Genomic DNA, 22,990 nt, shown 5'->3' with positions numbered 1-22,990 from the left:
ATTGAAGCATATAAAGACATGTTTAATTGTTACATGCCTAAAAGTCCATCCTTTCCACCATCATCCTCCGTCTGATGATAGAGATGCCCCTTTGAAATCTCAGTTAAGTGATGCATTATCCTATCAGGGTGCCCTTTTCTGTTACCCTACTTCTTGGCCACTATTCTCCCCCAGCCCCCAGCAATCAAAAATTTGTTTGGGCTTTGTGAAGCATTTACATCAAGTCATTATCAGATCATCACTAGAATTAGTTGGCAAAATAGGGAAAAATATTTTCTGAAATATGTTATTAATATGTTTTAAACATAGAAAAAAATCCTCATTTGAATAAAAGAATGCTTAAGACATTGAAAAGAACTATATAGATATATACTGCACAAATGTTAACACGAGCAATAATAATCATCATCATCACTAACACTTTAGAAGTTATGTGTGTCAGACACAGTTCCCGGTGCTTTTCATATACAGAAGTATGTTTAATCCTCACAATAACCCTCTTAGCCACTCTTCTATTGCCTCTCAAGCTACATGCATGTGCTCTTCATAAAGAGTTTTTACTTAAAATAAGAATTCCTCCAGAATACTGTGTGGAAGCCATTCAACCTTGATGCACAATGGCTTGTGTCACATCACACAATTCCTGTAGGTAAGCTCTTGATCCCCAGATTCTCAATACATTAATAATAACAGAGTAACAAAGACATTTCGCTATTTAAGGAGGGAGGAAAGGCCATGAGACTGGAAGAATTTTTCAAAATATTTCTGTACTACATGATGGAAGAGTGCAGTCCATCTACATTGAAAACTATTCTAGAAAACAATTATTGTTTGGGACTCCAAGCTTGCAAACCCTGCTTTTTTAGTTTATATGGGTATATTTATAGTTTAGGTCATTGAGAATAATGGTAAAAGTGTGATAGTATGCTGGTTAGTGGCAGGTTTGTTTGGGTTTTAACCAAATACCTTTAATACCAACAAAAGACTAGTCAGTGGCAATGAACCTTTTTGATTATGTACACCTATACGTGAGAACTTTGACAACACACCCTAATGTATTCCATATATTTATAGCGTGTGTGTGTGTATACACTTGTACAAACATACACAACATAAAATTTGAAAGATTTGGTTAAAAATAAATACAAATAGAATTCTAGCACTTTCTTTTCACTTGGATAGAAGTTTTAATATTTTATTCCCACACCTCAGTGAATCGCCTTGTACCTGCTTTGGAGAAAATAACTGATGATGTCATGGAAATTAAGGATAGTTTCTTTGGCTCAGCAGCCACAAGATTTTGCAAGTATTTCTTTGAAAACTTGCTTCACTGTGCTATTCTTTTTTTTTTTTTTTAACTCTTAGTACTGCCAAGACAACAATTCAGACAGTGTGCTTTTGTAAAGAACAAGGAAGGGCTACTGGAATCCTACTTCTCCTTTGAAACCTTCTCTGACCTTGCAGAAATAAGGGCATGCTTTCTGCTCATCCCCAAAACAAGTCCTGTGCTCCACTGGACCTTCAACCCCATGAAAAAAGCAAAGGTGTTTTTATTTTATCTGGCCCAAATATGCTAAAGCACACCCGAAACTTGAAAAGTAATTATGTGATAAATATAATTACAACATCTTGGAACCACTCTGAAATCATTTTTTGTATTTTCCTTTTGTTTCTTCCAACAAAGACTTCTAAATCTGTAGACTTAATTTAGTCAACCATTTGACCTAAACAATGATCTTTCAAAACTAGTGGAATTACTGAAAAAAGAAGACTGTTAAAAAGTCTAAATTCAAATAATTTTGTTGATTGGTAGGTTTCAAGGGTGATAATTATTAATTTATTTATTCAACAAGGATTTTCTGAGCACCTGCTATGTGTCTGGCATTGTTCTAGGCATTGGGGATATAGGAAAGAACCAAACAGCCCAAACTCCTGCCCTTATGAAGTTTATGTTAAGGAAAGAAAGTTCTTTCGTAGATAAGGATGACAATCCCAAAGAAAACCCAGGACATAACTCAAATGCTTACAAAATCTCTTTTCTCATCTTTTCTCTCATTCTCTATTTTGAAGAAAACATCTCAAGGAAATTTAGTATATTGATATGATATTGATATTGTATAAATGACCAAAGCAACTATACCTAGTGAGAGCTGGGTAAAGGGTTATTGTTATTCAGTCAGTCAACCCTTCCCTCTCAACTAAGTCAACATAGAGAAACATTTTCAGTGTATTCAGAGAGCTCAAAGAAAATAATCCTACCACCAGCACAAAAATACAAGATTTGCTCTGGAAGTTCTTCACAGAAAACAAAAGATGGTAAAGATTGGCATCCAGGCAGGTTTCTGCTATGATAATCACCTGGAGTCATGATCAAGAAGCCATTTCAAGAAGGGCTAATGAAGTGGTCTTTGACCATCATTCATGAGAAGAGAGAAGGAATGGACAGCAAAGGTCTCAGCACCTAGGACAGCACACCTGCTGTGGATTCAGATCCCATTAGGAAGCCCAGGTTGTGATGGTTAACCCCTAGCACTTTCCATACATATACCTTAATCCAGTGATGATGGATGCACGTAGGGACCAATGTTGTCGGTCCGGAACTGAAGCAAATGTGGAAAGTTGCATGGTCGTGGGGTAAGGAACAGAAACAAGAGGGAAACCCTTGGCTCACACATATTCCCACTGCAAGCCTTCTGGAGCCCTCTCTGACCATCATTCCCACCATCCTTTAAGACCAAGCATATTCTTTTTCCTTCGACCACCCCTTTTAGAATGTCTTGTTTCACCCTTCACCTTATGTTGTACAATGCCAACTCCTTAGTAGGCTTTTGGGTTGCTTATTTTTGTGTGTGTACCTGGTCTTGAACCAGAGTGTAAGTTTCTTAAGAACAGAGTTTGTGCATTTTACTTCTGTTTGTTCCTCTTAGCCCCTGGCACAGTGCTGTATACATAGATGTCCACTACGTATTTGTTAAATAGTAGAAGGAATGGATGGCTGGCAACTGAAAAAAAAAAAAAAAAAAGCAAGATGAGGCTGAGAAAGCAGAAGGGTGGAAAGTGATTTAAATGAGAGTGGCAGAAAAAACAAGGCATCCTATTTGAATTTGATTTTGTAATACAGCAACATCTCTCATGTGTTTGTGCACATGGACACGTGCATTTATTGGGTTTCTGTTCCTAGCAAAGGGAATGCAAGCAGCTTATTGTTTTACTTGTATTATGGCTGTGCTCAGCATTTAACATTTGTATGAGTGATTTGGATAAGTAGATTGCTGAGCCCTAGGAGTAATACATGGGTAAGAAAAAATAGTCATTTTAAGGTAAGTTGCATATTTCTAAAACACTGTAATAACATATAAATCTTTTGTTTTCCAGCTGTCAGTGGTAGCTATAGGAATTAACATATATAGAACATCAAATGTGGAGGTGCTACTACAGTTTCTAGAAGATCAAAATACTTTTCCCAACTTTGAACATCTGGCATACTGGCAAATACAGTTCAACAATATAGCTGCTGTCATAGTATTTTTTGTCTGGATTAAGGTAATTTACAAACTTCATGTTCTGATTTTCAATAATATTTTTCCCTTTCTTTTTTTATTTAAAATAAATTTTAATGTTTATTTATTTTTGAGTGAGAAGGGGAGGGAGAGTGGGGGCGGGGGTAAGGCAGAGAGAATGGGAGATACAGAATCTGAAGCAGGCTCCAGGCTCCGAGCTATCAGCACAAAGCCCCACATGGGACTCGAACTCATGATCTGTGAGCTCATGACCTGAGCCAAAGTCGGACGTTTAACCGACTGAGCCATCCAGGCGCCCCTTTCCCTTCTTTTTATTAACATGAGTCACACAAAATGTTGGAGGACTTGAGTGTGCTTTTGTGGTTAAATTCAAATGCCAGCCAGAGCTGCTTCATATTTTACAAGTAAGCTAGCAGGATTCATGTGATCTTTCATCTAACTGTGTATGATGCTTCCTACTACCTGCAGTTTTGCAAAACCAGTCCCTGCAGATTTGTTTCACAAATGCAATAAGACACCTCTCAGTGTCCTTTGGGTCTGTGGCCCTCAGCTACACTAACACAGGGACAGGTTGAGTTTTACCTGATATCGGGTGACCAGGTGAAGGAAAGGGAACTAAGAACAAGTTGGGGAGGATGGAGAGGGACAGAGAGATGCACTATAAATGATCTGTGGAAGGACTGTCTCTTTCCCAGGTGGAGGCCATATAGCCATATGGCTTTACCTAGAATTGAGGTTGGGACAAATACATACACTTCTGAGTAGTACCTTTATGACTCATCTCCTTTTCCAAAACAGTGTGCATTTCCATGTGTGTGAAAGGTTAGGGCATTTCATACACAAATGAGCCTCAATTCTGGAGATGCAGAAAATTTTAGTAATAATGGGGGTAGCTCCCCAGCTGTCACTTGTCAAATTCTATGATTCTGCTATCAAGATAGTAGCTACTAGCCACAAGTGGCTATTGAAATTTAAATTTTAATTAATTAAAATTACATACAGTTAAACATTCAGTTCATCAGTCACTCTGGCCACATTTTAAGATCTCAATGTCTGTATATAGCTGATGGCTACTATATAGGGCAATGGAAATAAAGAACATTTCCATCATGTCAGAAAGTTTGATTGAACAGCACTGTTCTAAAAAGTAAAGTTATTTATTTTCCTGAATTGGTATTCACACCTGAAAGGCCTGAGATTTGTCAGAGGATATAGATCTCATCCTCTCTTCCTATTTAGTTAGTTACATGCTTGTTCAGGAAAAACCACCACTAATACACCAAACCTTTATCATAAAATAGTAATAATAGTCCAAATCTAATAGGAATTACATAAAGAAATGTGATTACCACAACCCTCAAAAAAATTTTACTGTGGCCAGAAACAATTTGTAAGAGTTCTTTAAGTAAAATTCTAGAGATTCCCTTCAATGTGTCCCTCAGGTTGAGCATTTTATTTAGTGTTTTGCTTGTAAACATTCTCCCAAAACTTTAAGAACCATTAAGTTCTTTAAGGCAGGGATGGCAACTTGACTTCTGATGTGTCCTCCCAGCGTTCTTCCCCCAAGACTTATGCCACAGGTTGTCATGCCCCTGGGCTGTGAGGAACATCCTGAACAGCCATCCTTAGTGTCTCATTTACAGAAATGCTCAATATGATTTGGCAGTCAGATAGCGCTGGGCTAGACGGCTGGATCTGAGCCCTGGCTGACACCTGGGGGTAGAATACCAGTATTTAAATCATGGCAAAGACCTGAGGCAGTGTACATTGCTCTTTCCACCGTACCTGGCACATCATTGCTAAACAATAAATGACAGTTAATAACATGCGATGAATATTTCCTGGAGGGATTTTTTTTAACTAGTTTTCACTTGTGGGGTTTTTTCCCTCTTTTAATTTATTTTCTTAAATATTTATTTATTTACTTAGAGACAGCAAGGAGGGGAGGGGCAGAGAGAGAGGGAAAGAGAGAGAAGCCCAAGTAGGCTGTGTGCTGTCAGCACAGAGCCCAATGTGGGGCTCAATCACGTGAACCTTGAGATCATGATCTGAGCTGAAATCAAGAGTCAGATGCTCAACTGACTGAGCCATCCAGGTGCCCCTCCCCATTCCTCTTTTATTTCAATCTTTCTTGGGGTAAAAATATCACTAATCATCTTAATTATGATTTAAACCTATTTTTACTGTATTGTAACCATCATGTAAAATGTAAGCAACATCAGGGGAGGAGCTTTGTTCTGTGCACTGCTGTTTGCAACTCCAAGAATAGTGCCTGGCACATGGTAGGCATTCAGCAAGTACTTTTTGAATGAGAAAATAGAAGTTGCTGGGTTTGGGGACAAAAGCAAGTCATTATTCTCTCTCTTAAAAAAATGTTGGGAAGCTTGGGATTTTCTCTTCCTCTCTCTCTGCCCATCCCCCCACTCATGCTCGTTCTCTCTTTCTCAAAATAAATAATGAACTTTTTAAAAAAATGTTGTAAAATACACATTAACATAAAATTTATCACTTTAACCATTTTTCAGTGTACAATTCAGTGGCATTAGTTACATTCACAATGTTGTGCAACCATCATATATATTTCCAGAACTTTTTCAGCATTCCAGCTGAAACTATCTAGTAAACACTAACTCCCAATTCCCGCCTCACCGCAGCCCCTGGTAACCTCTATTCTACTTTCTGTCTCTATGAATTTTCATATTCTAGCTACCCCATGTTACTGGGGTCATACAATATTTGTCTTTTTATGTCTGGCTTATTTCACTTTAGCATAATGTTTTCAAGGTTCATCCATGTTGTGGCATGGATCAAAACTTTATCCCTTTGTAAGGCTGGGTAATATTCCACTGTGTGTATATACTATATTTGTTTACCCATTCATCTGTTGATATCTTCCCTCTCTTACAGCTCTTCAAATTCATCAACTTTAACAGGACCATGAGTCAGCTCTCCACAACCATGTCTCGATGTGCCAAAGACCTCTTTGGCTTTGCAATTATGTTCTTCATCATCTTCTTAGCATATGCTCAGTTGGCATACCTTGTCTTTGGCAGTCAGGTTGATGACTTCAGTACCTTCCAAGAGTGTATGTAAGTATATATGAAATTATAAAAGAAAAATTTAATCAGAGCTGTCCTTGCCTCCTCAAGGATAAAGAAATCTTTATGGTTGCTATTTAACCACCAAGTAGTTTTAAATAGTTATTTAAAAATAAGAATTAATTATCTTTCCCAGAAGCAATTACCCACCAATGTAAAGATGACAATGTATAATACTGATAAACTTAAGGTAGCAACTCTAAAGTCATAAGAGATAGTAGAACAGCTACAGTAAACCAATATGATTACAAAGACAGAGGTCTTCTTAGCACCAAATGCCGATGGTAGCTTTTAAGAGACCATTTGCCTCGATTTTCATTCTTATTCAATATTGTTGCCACGTATTTTAAACTTCAGGTTATTTTCTAGAAAAAAAATAGTATTTCTAATATTCTACGAGAAACTCAAACTGATGTAGGAATTTTCTGTCCTTTTCCAAAGTTCTCGTATATGATATTAAGACTAAAAAAAAAAAAAATAAATAACCAATATTACATTTCCATGCCATTTGGAAAGAAGTCAGTCAGGAAAGGAGAAGAGGATTATGATAATAGAAGTTAAAAGGGCTTTTTGTGCTGGGAGATACCAAATTAATGTTGCTGATCAATGGAAGTCGGAAAGGGAAATTATTTTACTGATTAAGACCCCAGCATTGGCAACACACCGCCACTCAACACCACTTTGAGAGCGTGTGAGGATATTGGATCTTTGAATGCATACAATTTTGGCTATCTTTCAAAGTCTTTTTTTTAAAGAGGTTTTAAATTCAGACCCAGGGTGACCATGGTGAAGTTTAGAGTTAACCATCCATGTTTTAGCCAGATTATGGATTAAATTCTTGTAACCGGTTGCTTTATGAGTCATCTAATAATCATTGTATTTTCTTTTTAACCAAATGGAAATAATGTATTTAGCACAAAAGTATATGATTTTTATTCCAGAAAGCTTCAATTGCTTGAATAGTTAGCAAGAGTTTTCCAAGGAGGCTGACAATTTTCTATTATCTGGCAGCTGTGCACACTGATAAAGAGGTCCAAAAGTGTGAAATCATCTTTAGGAAATGTTACATCAATGCTGAACAGTCTTTGTTTTTGTATTGTAGTGTTTTGTTTTGTTTTGTTTTGTTTTTATAGCTTCACTCAATTCCGTATCATTTTGGGTGATATCAACTTCGCAGAGATTGAGGAAGCTAATCGAGTTTTGGGACCAATTTATTTCACTACATTTGTGTTCTTTATGTTCTTCATTCTTTTGGTATGTACACTTTTGTTTACAGTGAGGTGATTTAAACTTCATAAATCACCATCTTCCTTTTTCTCTCATGCTCTAGAGTCCTTATTTTTTAAAAGACTCAGGAAAAACTGTAGATGAGAATACATATTTTATTTTACTTCTCATTGATTCAGTTTTAAGTCGTCACCAAATAATCTTTTGCATTGTCTTTCATTTATCCATATATATGTCTATTCAATGTTAAAAAAAATTAGGTCACATGCAAATTGATAAAGTCACCTAAAATAATGCTTTGCCTAAAAAGTAGACTACTTACATATTTACAGCCTTTTTTTAACACAGATGTCAGCACTTTCATGATCACTTGCTAGCATGACTTTTCATTCCTCTTTTTCCTCTTTTCTTTAAAAAAAAAGAAATAGGAACTGACAAAGCAAGCTAGATCCAGGATGTCAAGAGTAATATATCAGTTAATTATTGCTTGTCAAGCTTAAGATACTTTGTCTTGAATTACTTATATTTAACACATCTAGAGACTGCCCACAGAGAGTATTCAAATTTTAAATTTAAAACTAGATCTAACAATGGATGGAAATTGCTTTAAAAGTCACTTTCAAAAATAACTTTTCATTCTCTTGATTTGGTACAAATGAACATTTTTAACATTTTGACCCTAAGTTAATTAATATTTTTTAAAAGGCATTTTGTTCTTCATCTTAACATTTACACATTTTACTGAGTAATTATTCATTTAAGTTAGCTTAACCTAGGCAGTGGGTGGTTTTTTTTTTAAGTTTATTTATTTGGGGCGCCTGAGTGGCTCAGTCGGTTGAGCATCCGACTTTGGCTCAGGTCATGATCCCGCCATCCGTGAGTTCGAGCCCTGCATCAGGCTCTGTGCTGACAGCACAGAACCTGAAGCCTGCTTCGGATTCTGTGCCTTCCTCTCTCTCTGCACCTCCCCTGCTTGCACTCCATCTTTCTCTCAAAAATAACCATTGAAAAAAATATTTATTTATTTATTTATTTTGAGAGACAGAGAGAGAAGGAGGGAGGGGCAGAGAGAGGGAGAGACAGAATTCCAAACAGGCTCCAGGCTATCAGCACAGAGCCTAACGCACGGCTTTGAACTCAGTAACCATGAGATCATGACCTGAGCTGAGATCAAGAGTATGGTGCTTAACCGACTGAGCCATCCAGGCACCCCAGCGGTGGGTGTTCTTTATCCAAACACTAATACTTAAGTCTTTCCTTACATTAATCATCATCATAAGAAAACAACAAAATTGTCTCCGTTTTCAATAAATTTTATAAGATCCTTTGTGTAAAGTTCAGTAATTCAGCGTAGTATTCCCAAAGTTGGTCCAAGCATTTAGTGGTTATTTACAGATTGAGTATTAGATCTACCTTGGTAGGATTGAAAGAGTCAGCAATATCACGCAAGTCCATTTGTATCTTGCATAAATGTGTTATTAGTTTTAAAGTTAAGCCTCTCTAGTTTCTTTTTTCTATCATATGTTAAAGAAAAAAATGGAACAGTAAGCCTTTTTCATCTCTAATATTGGTAGTACTTTGGATTCTGGAGCATCTGAATCCCCGAATCTCTACTAGGAAAACAAAAACCAGGAATTGAGAGCTCTGCAGTGGACCCTTTAGTTAACTGCTGGCCACCTAAGTTTTCTTTGTGTGTCCTTCTGCCAAATGAGGAACATACCTGTGGCAATTTGAAATGGTCAAGTGTGGACTTGTTTGAATGTTGTCTTCAGGTAGGCGGTGCCCTGCAATTTTTCAGTCATTTCGTCAAATCAGTCACTAGAACATGAAAAGAAGCGTTCAGCTTCTGTCTTTATACTAATTTTTTGTGCTGTTACACAAAAAGGAATTGCTCTCCCTGAACTCCACTCCTCTACCCCTCACTCCCCCAGAGAGAGGTGGGGAGTTACAGTCAATACAGATCTTTCTTTAAAGAAATGACAAGCTGAGTGCAGGGTCGGCCATTTTTCTGTGATGACTGCCGGGTGTTAATTTATTGCCCTGGCTGTAAAAGAAGCTACCGTGGTGAGAGGTGGCCCAAATGAGCCAGGAAGCAAAATCCTGTCATCACCAGGAAAAGACCTCTGATTGCACAATTAAGCAAACCTTCTGAGACAGGGTGGAGAGGAGGGGGGCTTCCTCTCCCCACACTTTCAGTAGTCTTTCTCAGCCACTTTCAGTTTTTTAAAAATCTCTTCAGAGGACCCACCCTTTAACCCTACACCTAAGATATTTGCAGGCATTAGCTAACAGCCATTTGGAAACTTTTAAAAAGAGAACATTAGTTGCCTGGGTTGGGAGGGAGAAGGTGGGAATGTTGCTCCAACTGCAACAGTCTGTACTCGGAATTAAACATTAAGCCACGAACTTACATGCATTTTATATTTTATTCTCATTTCTGCTACAGAATCTTAAGTAGTGTTCCTGCTTAACTTGCAATGATTTAGTAGCCCATTAAAATAATAGAGCTCCCATTTGTTCATTCATCCATTATTCAATAAATATTTGCTGAGGCACTATTTCCAGGCAAGCTGCTATGTACTGGGGGTACAGTGGTAAGGAAAATAAGAGACCAGCTCTGCCCTCATGAAAATTCCACAGATTTGTGGGGAAAACAGACATAATCAAATACACAACTCTGAGTTCAAACCATAGTTATGTGTCAAAACGGAAAAGTGAAGGAAGAGCGTGTTAAAGAAGGACTGGATCAGTTGGGTGTGGTGCTTCAAGAAAAACCTGTTGGAAATACAAACCATTATCCTGGGGAGAGGAAAAGTTAGGAAAATGAACTAACCGTCACTGAATAATAATAGCTATAAATATGTAGCACTTACCATGCGTTAGGTCCTGTCCTAAGTACTTTTACATAGATTATCTCATTAATTCTTATAAAAATCTGTACTATTATTTCTTCCACTTTATTAATGCAAGAACAAATAAATTTTAAAATAAAGATTAGAAAAAAATTTTTAATGTTTTTATTCATTTTTGAGAGACAGAGAGAGACAGAGCATGAGCAGGGGAGGGGCAGACAAAAGAGGGAGTCACAGAATCAGAAGCAGGCTCCAGGCTCGGAGCTGTCAGCACAGAGCCCGAGGCAGGGCTCAAACTCACAAACCAGGAGATCATGACCTGAGCTGAAGTTGGTCGCTTAACTGACTGAGCCACCCAGGCACCCCTAAAGATTAGAAAATTTGAACAATATCGTCTTGGCAGTGCTAAGACTGAAACCCTAATGTGCTTGACTCCAAAGTCTTTGTCTTTTTCACTAAGCTTTTCTTAAAGCCTCTTCTGTGAAGCCTACTGTATTTCTATTTGGAGAGATCTTTTTTTAACTCTTCAAAACATGGTCTGTAAATCTCAAGTAATATATAACAACATTTGGAATAAGCATAGGATTCCACTTGTCTGTATTGACAGACTATGTAGAGTTCTAGATTTCTAATAATTCATGTCAAATGAAAAAAATGTAGAGAACATAGACAAGCAAAAATAATAAAATAGAGTAATACCACCATCCATAAGTAAATACATCAATATTTTGTTGTATTTCGTTCTTATCTTTTTTTGCAAAATGTATCACAATATATGGTTTGTAAGTAAGAAAATATATTGTATTTTCCTCTGGCATGACTTAATGGAAAAAATAATTTTCCCAAAGAATATAACAGCAAAACTATTAATTTATGACTTCTTAAGACATCAGATTACTTAAAAAAAAAACTGAACAAAAATACATATGTCAAATTTTGGATTGATGTTTAGAAACTATATTTAGGTTTCTTCTTTAATCTCAACTTTCCTTCGATTTACAAACAGAATATGTTTTTGGCCATCATCAATGATACTTACTCCGAAGTTAAATCTGATTTGGCCCAGCAGAAAGCTGAAATGGAACTCTCAGATCTTATCAGAAAGGTATGACAAGCCCTAAGTCTCAGAATTGTTTTCATCCCCTACATATAATGAGCATTGTTTCAGCCAGATTTCCACAGCAACACTGATCCATTGTCATTGTTAACATAAAGAGTAGATTGCTACATTTCAGGAATAATTTAAAAGTTCTCTGTCTCAGAGCTAGAGATGGGTATGCTGTTAACTTGGACTTAAATTCTGGGAACCCGTAAATGCCCTAGAATTAAATTCTCAACAATCTCTTTCGACTCTTGAGAGCTGAGCTGCTGGCTTCATCACCTTCACTTATTTTGACAATACCTCCAGGTGGCTCTCACTTGCAGTTCCAGAATTCAGAATAAATTGGAAGAGAAAAATATAAAGACATCTCTGCTTTTTTCTATCTCAAATGCAATTTAAAAGGAGAAAGAAAAAGTTTAGAAACAAATATTTTGTAGTCCACCCTTTACCCTTGATCTTCCAGAGAAGTTTTTAAATAGTCAAAGGAAAACTGTCCATGGCATCAGGCCACAGCCTAAGGGTCTGAGGACTTTCACTTAAGCACGCACCCTCTCAGGAAGTTAATTGTTAAATGGAAGGGCAGGACAGGAAAGCTGGGTAACTTTGTTCTTTTCAATGTGACTTCTTTATTTGGTCTAAAGTATAAAACTTAAGCAACAACAAATAACTACATCTGAAGTACACAGCTTGTTCCCTAACATCATTTTGCTAAGATACCAGTGGCTCCTTGACTGATCTTTTTCTGTTGGTTCAAGTCATAGGACTATGTTGTCTGTCCTGTTTGAACAGAGAACTTCCAGTTCTTAAAACAAAGTCCCTTCCATGGGACCTAAGATGTGTGTTATCCTGAATTTTGCAATGACAGCTTATTACACGTTAGCAAATCTCCAACGTATATACAAGAAGTCCTTACTTTGCGCTCTGGTTCTGGTATGCACAGATTTCAATTAGTTCAGTTAAATAACACCAGCCTCTCAACGCAGTTCATATATCAGTTATCACAGTATATTGACTGTGAATAATAGTATAGAAGTACAAACTTGCAATTCTCACAGAATATCTTAGTTATCACAGTATATTAACTGTAATAGCATGACTATAAACTTCACTGCTGGCTCTTCAGTCTACAAATCATTACATAAGTAACAGATGTGTATCATAACCGGTGAGCATAACATCACTTCTTACAAAGTCTAGGATTGGTCCCTGAGCATCTGCTGTTCAGTTCAGGCACAGAACATGTGGTTGTGTTGCTTCTGTATCTCCCTGTGAAAAACCCATGTGACATTTTGCAAGAATGTGTGATGGAAAAGGAGAATGGGCCCGCAAAGATGAAAGCATAGCAAAGAAACAAAGAATGACAACACTGAAAGTGAAATTCAAAGCCAGTGTAACAGATTTCTAGGCTACATAGCTGGGCGTGGAAATGTTGACATTACTACCCTTCAAGGTCTTGAATATCAATGGATAGACAGATATACAGTCAAAGAGCTTAGTGAAGCACATTTATCAACATGAATGAGGGCAGTGGTTATGAGGAAAAGGCTGACAATGTCTTCAAGGAAGTGACACTGACAAACAACTTCACATTAAAGGAATTCTTGGAGATATGTTATGACATGGAAAATGCAAAGGATAAAATGTTGGGAGCTGACCCATATTAAGAAAAGATTATGAAAGCTCCCCAAGACATGGAAAAGATGCTTACTCCATATCCTACATTACACAGGAAGAAAGCAAGCGCTGTTCAGACTACTCTGGATAAATTTTTTACAAAGAAATAAAACATTTTAATTTTCAGTGTTTCTGAGGTTTTAAATTTCAGTGTACCAAATAAATATTCACCTTACTGTTTTTAAATTTTTCCTAATGAGTTTATAACCAACACCAAGAAAATTTTAATGCTTTGATAAAAAGTTGTTTTTTTAAGTTTGTTTGTTTAATTAATCCCCACACCCAACACAGGGCTTAAACACATGACCCCACAATCAAAAGTTGCAAGCTCTTCTGACTGAGACAGCAAGGTGCCCCTCATAAAAGGTTTTAAGGGTCACGGAGCAATCATAATTTTTCCTGTTGATTATTAACATCACTTCACATAGTTCAGGCTTGCATGGTCATTTTTATAATCCTGCAACTACCATGCAAAGCAAGGTCTGCACAGGTAGTTAGTTACTACTGTAAATGGATGGTAAAGCGCATGTAAAAAGAGAATAATCTAAACCAAATCTTTTCAACAGGGCTACCATAAAGCCTTGGTCAAACTAAAACTGAAAAAAAATACTGTGGATGACATTTCTGAGAGTCTGAGGCAAGGCGGAGGCAAGTTAAACTTTGATGAACTTCGACAAGATCTCAAAGGGTAAGAATCACTCTTTCTGAGGCCCAGGGAAATTCTTAATGGAAAGATAAGTTCTTGGTGATAAGGATATTTTTGGCCCAACCACTTACTCATAGAGATGCTCTTTTTTCAGAGTAGGTGTCTTTCTGGCACATATTAATAAGAGAAGGGCTGGCCCTGATTCAGCAATTTCTCCTTTATTCCTGCATTTTGGTGTCCCTTTGTTTTCACTGTACTATGTACACAAGTGACTTCATCTGTAACCTCTCAATAATTTCAGGAAGGGCCATACTGATGCAGAGATTGAGGCAATATTCACAAAATATGACCAAGATGGAGACCAAGAACTGACCGAACATGAACATCAACAGATGAGAGACGACTTGGAAAAAGAGAGGGTGGGTCTCATTTAGGAGAACATGATTTGATTCAGTACCCACAGTGTTTCAGACACCATGCTAAGTCATGGATTACTGAGAGCCTGTCTTTCTCCTCTCTCTGTCTCAATTTATGTTGTAATACCCAGCTTGTTCCAAAAAGGATATGTAACATAATAATACGTAAAAATGCAGTAAGTTGGCATCAGTGTAAAACAATCAAAATGAAAAAATGAAGTAAAACAAAAGTGAAATATAAAACTAGACTAGGAGGCTAAAAATGCTTCCATAAAAATACACGTATGTTGATTAAAGATTGGGCTATAAATCTGGCCCTAAGTTTTCTGGCCATCAGCTTCAAAAGGGAAACCTGAATAGTCACACACCTCACTGTGTCCATGAGAGTGGAGGAAAAAAGATTCCTCAGGAGATGTAAAGCTAATTGTTCTTTAACATTTATAATGGAACAAAAAATAACTACTGCCTTCCATTTGAATACTTCTTATGAAACTGTTAGAAGTAAATTCCCATGGTCTTTTATAATCAGAAAGGATAACTAAAAGCTTTAACATTAACATTAAAAATAAATGGTTAAACGAACCAAAAAATATCCATTGTAATTGAGGTACAGAGAATGCAGGTGAATACTATATACCAAAGTTCCTTCTCTATGAGGAGTAGTTTCTAAACTCTGCCTCACCGAATGGTGCCAGCAAGTGAAAAACTTCCCCAGGCATAGTGAAATCACCTTTCACAAGGCTGCATTTAGTCAAAATTTTTACTGTAAGATTATATCCTTCCAACTTTGTAGCTATTAAATGTGTTATCTTTTATGAAAAGGTGATAATATATTTCTTCCTCTACCTTTTTTTCTCTGCTTTGTTCTATTTTTAATGTTCTTTCTTGTCCAAACAAGTTAGCAGTCCCTTGCTGGTCATTAAGACCTGTTTTGAAAATTTGCCAATCCATGAAATTTACAAGTGTGGGAATCACAGTCTGGTGTTAGCCACAAAGAAATCCTAGGTAATTGGTACATATCCATTTGCCATTTGCCCAAGCCCTCAGTGAAGCTCTGTGGGAACTGGGTGTTCTTGCTCCTCACCCAGTGATCCAATGTTTCTTCAGGAGGATCTGGATCTGGATCACAGCTCTTTACCACGTCCCATGAGCAGCCGAAGTTTCCCAAGAAGCCTGGATGACTCTGAGGAGGATGATGATGAAGACAGTGGGCATAGTTCCAGAAGGAGGGGAAGCATCTCCAGTGGGGTTTCTTATGAAGAGTTTCAAGTGTAAGTATAAAGGAATTGGCAGGATTTGTGTTGACAAGAGTTTAAATGAGATAAAGCAGTTTCTCCCACCTCTCTCAGTTTAATTCTTTCCATTACTAATCATCAGTTCTTTTTTTTTTTTATAACCTTTAATGTTTTTTTTTCAATAGAAGTAATATATTTAAGTTAGCAAATAAATAGAAGAAAACATTACGATCTCTCCTATTCCCGCTAACCCAAAATGTAATTTTGGTGTTTGTATCTCCATTTACATGTTTTTTGTTTTTCATGTGTTTTTTGTTTTTATGGCGTAGCACAAGGTATATCCCAAAGAATGTTCCATGAGCACCTGAGAAGAATGTATGTACTACTGTTGTTAAGTGGAGTGTTCTATAGGCGTTTTTTAGGTCTAGTTGGTTTGTAGTGTTACTTAAATCTCCTATTTCCTGTTGTTCTGCCTAGTTTCATCTACTTTTTGAAAGTGGGGTATTAAAGTCTCCAACTATTATTATTAAATTGTTCCTTCATTTCTGTAAGGTTTTGCTTTGTGTATTTTGGAACTCTGTTGTTAGGTGTATAAATGTTTATAACTGGTATATCTTTCTAATAGATTGACCCCGTTTTCATTAAAAAATGTCCTACTTTATCTCTAGTAATTTTTTTTTGTTTTAAAGTCTTTTTTGTCTGATATTACTATAGCAACTCCAATTTTCTTATCATCGCTTTTTGCATGATACACCTTTTTCTGTTCTCATTTCCAGTCTGTTTGTATCTTTGAATCTTAGGTGTGTCACCTGTAGACAGCATATAGTTGGACCTGGTCTTTTCATCCAGTCTGGTAATCTTTGCCTTTTGATTAGAATATTTACTTCATTTACATTTAATGTTATCATTAATATAGTTGGACTTACAACTACCATTTTTCTTCTTCTTGTTTTTTAAATGTTTATTTTTGAGAGACAGGATGTGTACACACACGTGAGCAGAGGAGGGTTAGAGAGAGAGGGGAACCAAGGATCCAAAGTGGGCTCTGTGCTTACAGCAGACAGCTGGATGCAGGGCTTGAACCCATGAACTGTGAGATCATGACCTGAGCCAGAGTTGGATGCCCAACGGACTGAGCCCACTCAGGGGTCCCTTATTTTTCATTTTCTGTAGGTGTCATATCTTTTTTTGTCCCTCTTTTTCTCCTTTGTTGCTTTCTTTTACATAAAGTAATATTTTCTAGAGCAACAGTTTAATTCCTTTAATAATTTTTTTCCTACATTTTTTAGTTATTTTTTTAGTAGTTTCTCTAGGACGTAATATATACAAATTGATTTATCAGGATCTACTTCAGATTTATATTAACTTAATCCAAGGCGATATAGAAATATCATTCCTATATAACTCCTCCCCTGTTTTGTGCCATATTATACATATTAATCTATGTTACAAATCCAATACAACATTGTCATAATGATCTCTTAAAGGAGACAAGAAAGAAGAGAAAGTATGTATTTATAGAGTTTGTTATATTCTTTTTCCTACTTACCATTTCTGGTTCCCTTCATTCGTTCCTGTGGGTTCAAGTTACCATCTGGTGTTATTTCCATATTCCAGTACAACTTTGCTCTTACCCCCCTTTTGTTCTGCTACTGTCAAATATATTATTATATTTCTGTATGTTATGGGCCCAACAATACAATTGTGTACATATTGTCTTACACAATTGCTTTTTAAAATTTTTTTTTTTCAACATTTATTTATTTTTGGGACAGAGAGAGACAGAGCATGAACGGGGGAGGGGCAGAGAGAGAGGGAGACACAGAATCGGAAACAGGCTCCAGGCTCTGAGCCGTCAGCTCAGAGCCTGACGCGGGGCTCGAACTCACGGACCGCGAGATCGTGACCTGGCTGAAGTCGGACGCTCAACCGACTGCGCCACCCAGGCGCCCCACACAATTGCTTTTTAAATCAGTTAAGAGGGAAAAAAGGAAAAGAAATATGAATTTATACTGCCTTTTATAGTCACATAATTACCTGTAGCCAGTGCTCTTCGTTTTTTCATGTGGCTTCTGATTACTATCTGGATCACTTAATGTCAGCCTAAAGAACTTCCTTTAGTATCTATTCTAAAGCAGGCCTGCTAGCATGAATTCCCTCAGTTTTTTTTTTAATCTGGGAATATTTTTATTTCCCCTTCATTTTGTTCTGGTCTCCATTGTTTCTGATGAGAAGATAGCTGTTAATCTTACTGCTAAGATTAGCAGTAAGATCTTAGCAGTCTTAACCTCAGCAATCTAACCTTAGCAATCTTACCTCAGTGTTATACATAATGAGTCACTTTTCTCTGATACTTTCAAGATTTTTTCTTTGTCTTTGTCTTTCAGTATTTTGACTGATCCGAGTGTGGATCTCTTTGCAGTTCTCCTATTTGGCGTTCATTAAGCTGCTACAATGTGTAATATTTTCATCACATTTAGGAAGTTTTCAACCATTATGTCTTAAAATAGTTTTTTGCTGTTTTCTCTCCTTTCCTTCTGGGATTCCTACCCTGTGTTTGTTGGGGTGCTTACAGGTATCCTACATTTTTCTTCACTTTTTGCCTCTTCGGCCCTTCAGATTACATAGTTTCTATCCATCTATCTTCAAGTGTGCTGATTCTTTCTACTGCCAGCTCAGATCTACTGTGGAGACCCTTAAGTGACTTTTTCATCTCATTTATTGTACTTTTCAACTCCAGAATTTATATTTGGTTCCTTAAAATAATCTGTATCTCTTTGTTGATATTTTCCAGAGCAGACCAGCCTCATCTTAACTGTTTATCACCATAATCTCCATTGTTTTCAAAAGCACTCTTAGGCTTAGCACTTTGTTCCAAATAAAGCCAGTTCTCTTGGGGGGAAGCTTTGGAGCTCTCTGTTCTGTGGCCTGACTATCCCCTGGGCAAAACCCCTGTGCTACTGCTTCAGAGAGAGGAGCAGGAACAGTGGTCTACTTCCCAGAGTGATACCCCTGTTTCATGAATCAAGCACTGGGCTGGGATGGCAGCCTTCGGTCTTCTCAGCTTGCCTCTCCGGGCGTGGAAACTCCACCCTATAGTTGACAGATGAGTGGAGGAAGAGAGCCTCATAGCTCGCTGCCACTCTTGTCTGGATTAGATCCTCTGCAATATGGATTCGGGGATGGAGGCACAGGGATGAGAACTGTGCAGCCCACCCCTTCCTGTGAGATACCAGAGCCCCCCACTGGGAGTAGAAGGGAGTGGGAGCCCTGTGTTCATTGCCTAACCCAACTGGAGTGGCACTTCTGTCACACTGAACTGGGGGAGAAAGAGAGGGAGCAGACTCTCTGAAATTCAGTGGATTTTCTTAAATAAATGCTTCTTCATTTGCTGTGTACCCTTAAGAAAATGTCCAGAGTTTTGAAAAAAAAATTTTTTTTGATAATTTTCAACAGTTGCAGTTGTTTCACTGGGAGAGGGCTTACAAAGCCCTCCTGTCACCATTCCAGAAGTTGTCTCCTATTTCTATGTTTTTAAAGCATTTACATAATTTTTTTTATTCAAAATAATGGGATCACTAGTGAACAGTGTTTTCTAACTGCTTTATTTACTTAATATATTGTGAATACCACTATTCCGTTAAATATTCTATCACCATACAATTTCTGGTATCTCCATAGAATTCCATTGTATAGATGAAAATAACATATTTGAAAATTTTTCTATTAATTATTTAATGTAACCATTTTTCAGTGAACCACTATTAATAAGCAGAACTCTAATGAATATGCTGGTAGCCCAAAAAATCACACATATACTTACTTCCTTCCTTCGGAAAATTTTCAAGAAATGGAATACCTGAATAAAAGCTAAACATACATTTATAAGACTTCTAATACAATGTTGACTTGCAGAGAAGTTGTGCCAGTTAGCATTCCCATCAGCAATATATGAGTTTATAGCTAAAGTTTGAGACTGCTGATTATCGTCTTGTTTAAGAAAAATATCTTAGCACTTCCATTTGAAAAGCCAGCTGGAGAGCACCTGGGTGGCTCAGTTGGTTAAGTGTCCAACTCAGCTCAGGTCACGATCTCACGGTTTGTGGGTTTGAGCCCCGTGTTGGACTCTGTGCTGGCAGCTCAGAGCCTGGACTCTGCTTCAGATTCTGTGTCTCCTCTCTCTGCCCCTCCCCCACTCATGCACTGTCTCACTGTGTCTCTCAAAAATAAATAAATGTAAAAAAAATTGTTTAAAAAAAATTTTTTTTAAATGAAAAGCCAGCTGGGCTGAAAAGGCAGCCCACCACACGAGGTGGCTTTCCCCCTCTCACCTGTGGTTTCCTGCAGCCTGGTGAGACGAGTGGATCGAATGGAGCATTCCATCGGCAGCATCGTGTCCAAGATTGATGCTGTGATCGTGAAGCTGGAGATCATGGAGCGGGCCAAACTGAAGAGAAGGGAGGTTCTGGGAAGGCTTCTGGATGGGGTGGCGGAGGTAAGTGGTCATCTGACACAGAAACACTGATTCTAGGAAATATCAGGGTAGTCATATTTTGTAGTGTTTCATCTGAGAGGGTTTCTGAGATGTCTGTAACTGCAGATCAGTGCAGATCAGATGATAGTCTGGAGGTGTTACTTTCTTAATACCGTTCTGATGGTTCTGCCTTCACTGAATGGTAGAATTAAGTCAAAAAGTCACTCCAGTAGCTCAGAGAATTGCTATATATGCTATACATCGCCAGTGTTATTTAATGTTATTTAATGTTGACAGATTATTTGGCCCCCTGATTTCCTAAGGCAATTTCTAAGTACAAAAGTGTGCATCCCCAACCCCCAACATCCTGATCGCTTTTTCCTTTGTTAGGATGAAAGACTGGGTCGTGACAGTGAAATCCACAGGGAGCAGATGGAACGACTAGTGCGGGAAGAGTTGGAACGCTGGGAGTCTGACGATGCAGCTTCCCAGATAAGTCATGGCTTAGGCACGCCAGTGGGACTGAATGGTCAGCCGCGCCCCAGAAGCTCCCGCCCTTCTTCCTCCCAGTCTGCAGATGGAATAGAAGGCGCAGGTGCAAATGGGAGTTCCAATATCCAAGTCTAAGATGTGTGTTAGTGTGTGTTCCTAATAGGGGAGAAAGGGCTGTCCTGAATGGCCAGAGCAAGTACACTATTTATATGCCCTGACCACCATATGATGCTGGTCTTTGTGACCAAATGTTAATTCTTCTGCACTTTAATTTATTTTAGATAAACTTTGCCCATGGATCAAAGAAGATTTTTTTTTTCTCATATAAGAAACCTAGGTGTAAATATTGAGTACAGAAAAAAAAAATCTTTGTAAAGTACATGGAGTGGTCTGCCCACTTGCCACCATGGATGAGTCTTCTCAGTGGACAACAATGTAGCCTTTAAAGCTAGGAGAGAATTGTCAAAAGCCTTCTGAGTTTTATTTCCAGTCACAAAAATCAGTATTGTCATTTTTGCCCAGTGCGTGAAGGGAAAGTAGGGGCATTCTTTCCCACTCGGGCTTGGTTTATGGACGTAAAACATAGCTTGCTTTAAAGAAAGGAACCCTTTGTTTCAACTACCTTCCTGGGGCAAACATTTCCAAAAGATGAGCTGGAAAAGAACTATGAACCATGGAATGGGTATGTAGTCATTATGCTAGAATGTGTATGAATGGTGAAGATACCTGTTGAATACTGTGCTTTTTTATCATTGTATTATATAGTTCATGTCCGTGGGAATAACTGTTTCATTTATTCATACTGTTTTCACTCTCATTTAAAATGAGCTGTGTGAAACCACCAGATTGATTGTAGGTTAAAATGTCATCTCTAGGGCGCCTGGATGGCGCAGTCAGTTAAGCGTCCTACTTCAGCCAGGTCATGATCTCGCGGTCCGTGAGTTCGAGCCCCGCGTCGGGCTCTGGGCTGATGGCTCAGAGCCTGGAGCCTGTTTCCAATTCTGTGTCTCCCTCTCTCTCTGCCCCTCCCCCGTTCATGCTCTGTCTCTCTCTGTCCCAAAAATGAATAAACGTTGAAAAAAAATTAAAAAAAAAAATGTCATCTCTAGCCATGACATAGGAAAATTAGAAGGAGCCCTGTCACTCAGTTTGACTTTTTCTTTCTTTCTTTCTTTCTTTCTTTCTTTCTTTCTTTCTTTTTATGTTTATTTTTGAGAGAGAGAGACAGACAATGAGCGGGGGAGGGGCAGAGAGAGAGAGAGAGAGAGAGAGAGACAGAATCTGAAGCAAGTTCTAGGCTCCGAGCTATTAGCACAGGAGCAAGTTCCAGGCTCTGAGCTGTTGTTAGCACAGAGCCTGACATGGGTCTTGAACCCACAAACCCTGAGATCATGACCTGAGCCGAAGTCAGACGCTTAACTGACTGAGCCACCCAGGTGCCCCATCAGTTTGACTTTTTCTTATAATTAGTTTAGTATAAAGATTCGTCCATATATTCTCTTCCCGCATGGCTCAACTTACTTGCAACTGAAAGGAACGTTGTAACTAATCTGGGAAAGCCGACTTCCTAAATGTTTTCATTATGTACTGAGGGTTTTAACTCAGCAGATATGTTCGTTTGAAACAAAAATTTACAGGAGTTTAGAAATTCATATGCAAACATTATAAAACTGAAGTTTGAGTTTTATGCTGTTTTAAGAATATGGAACTCAAATAGTCTGATTCAGCGGTTCAAAACTAGAATGTATAATCTAAATGGAGCTCAATTTTAATGAGAAGGAATTTCTGGTATTGAAAATTCATTCATGATCAGAACATATCAGCCACAGTTTGAGTTTGCAGCAGTTTTTGGTTTGTTTGTTTGTGTTTTCATTAGGAGAGGGTCCCACCAAATTTATAGAGAAGAGATTATTTCTCAATGAAAAATAAAAAAATCTTATTTTTCAAAAGTGTTGAATGAGGTGACCTTTTGAGAGAGCTAATGGGACAAGCAAGAGAGAATGCGTTGCTGGTGAATTAACTCTGACTTGGAGAACAACAGAAGGGAGGTCTGTGTTTGAATGCCTGGCTTTAAGTCGTTTACGTGATTGATAGAATAGGTCAGTCAAATCTTCAGTGAAAACCTGAGCAAACAAACCTGCCTAAGCTGGCTTCTATAGAAGTGATACACATCGGGTTTCTTTAATAGTTATTTCTCATGCTTTATTTCCATCTTTACTTTCTTTTGAATATGCTACATGAAGTTCTTTATTA

General features: G+C 37.8%; 1 protein-coding gene across 1 annotated transcript in view; it reads left to right on the top strand.

Annotated features, from left to right (window-relative positions):
* PKD2 (polycystin 2, transient receptor potential cation channel) overlaps positions 1-21,599 on the top strand; it is a 51,598-nt gene extending 29,999 nt beyond the window's left edge. Inside the window, exons 7-15 of the mRNA XM_040478625.1 lie at positions 3,376-3,543; positions 6,429-6,610; positions 7,753-7,873; positions 11,705-11,803; positions 14,041-14,162; positions 14,422-14,539; positions 15,644-15,807; positions 20,119-20,266; positions 20,636-21,599. Of these exons, the coding sequence (XP_040334559.1) occupies positions 3,376-3,543; positions 6,429-6,610; positions 7,753-7,873; positions 11,705-11,803; positions 14,041-14,162; positions 14,422-14,539; positions 15,644-15,807; positions 20,119-20,266; positions 20,636-20,872 (1,359 nt within the window). The 3' untranslated portion in view covers positions 20,873-21,599. The remainder of the gene's footprint in view (positions 1-3,375; positions 3,544-6,428; positions 6,611-7,752; positions 7,874-11,704; positions 11,804-14,040; positions 14,163-14,421; positions 14,540-15,643; positions 15,808-20,118; positions 20,267-20,635) is intronic.
* Positions 21,600-22,990: the final 1,391 nt, after the last annotated feature.

Source organism: Herpailurus yagouaroundi, unplaced genomic scaffold (assembly GCF_014898765.1).
Source record: "Herpailurus yagouaroundi ecotype Mexico unplaced genomic scaffold, PumYag 28, whole genome shotgun sequence".
Taxonomy (NCBI): Eukaryota; Metazoa; Chordata; class Mammalia; order Carnivora; family Felidae; genus Herpailurus; species Herpailurus yagouaroundi.
This window is presented reverse-complemented; position numbering and strand designations above follow the sequence as displayed.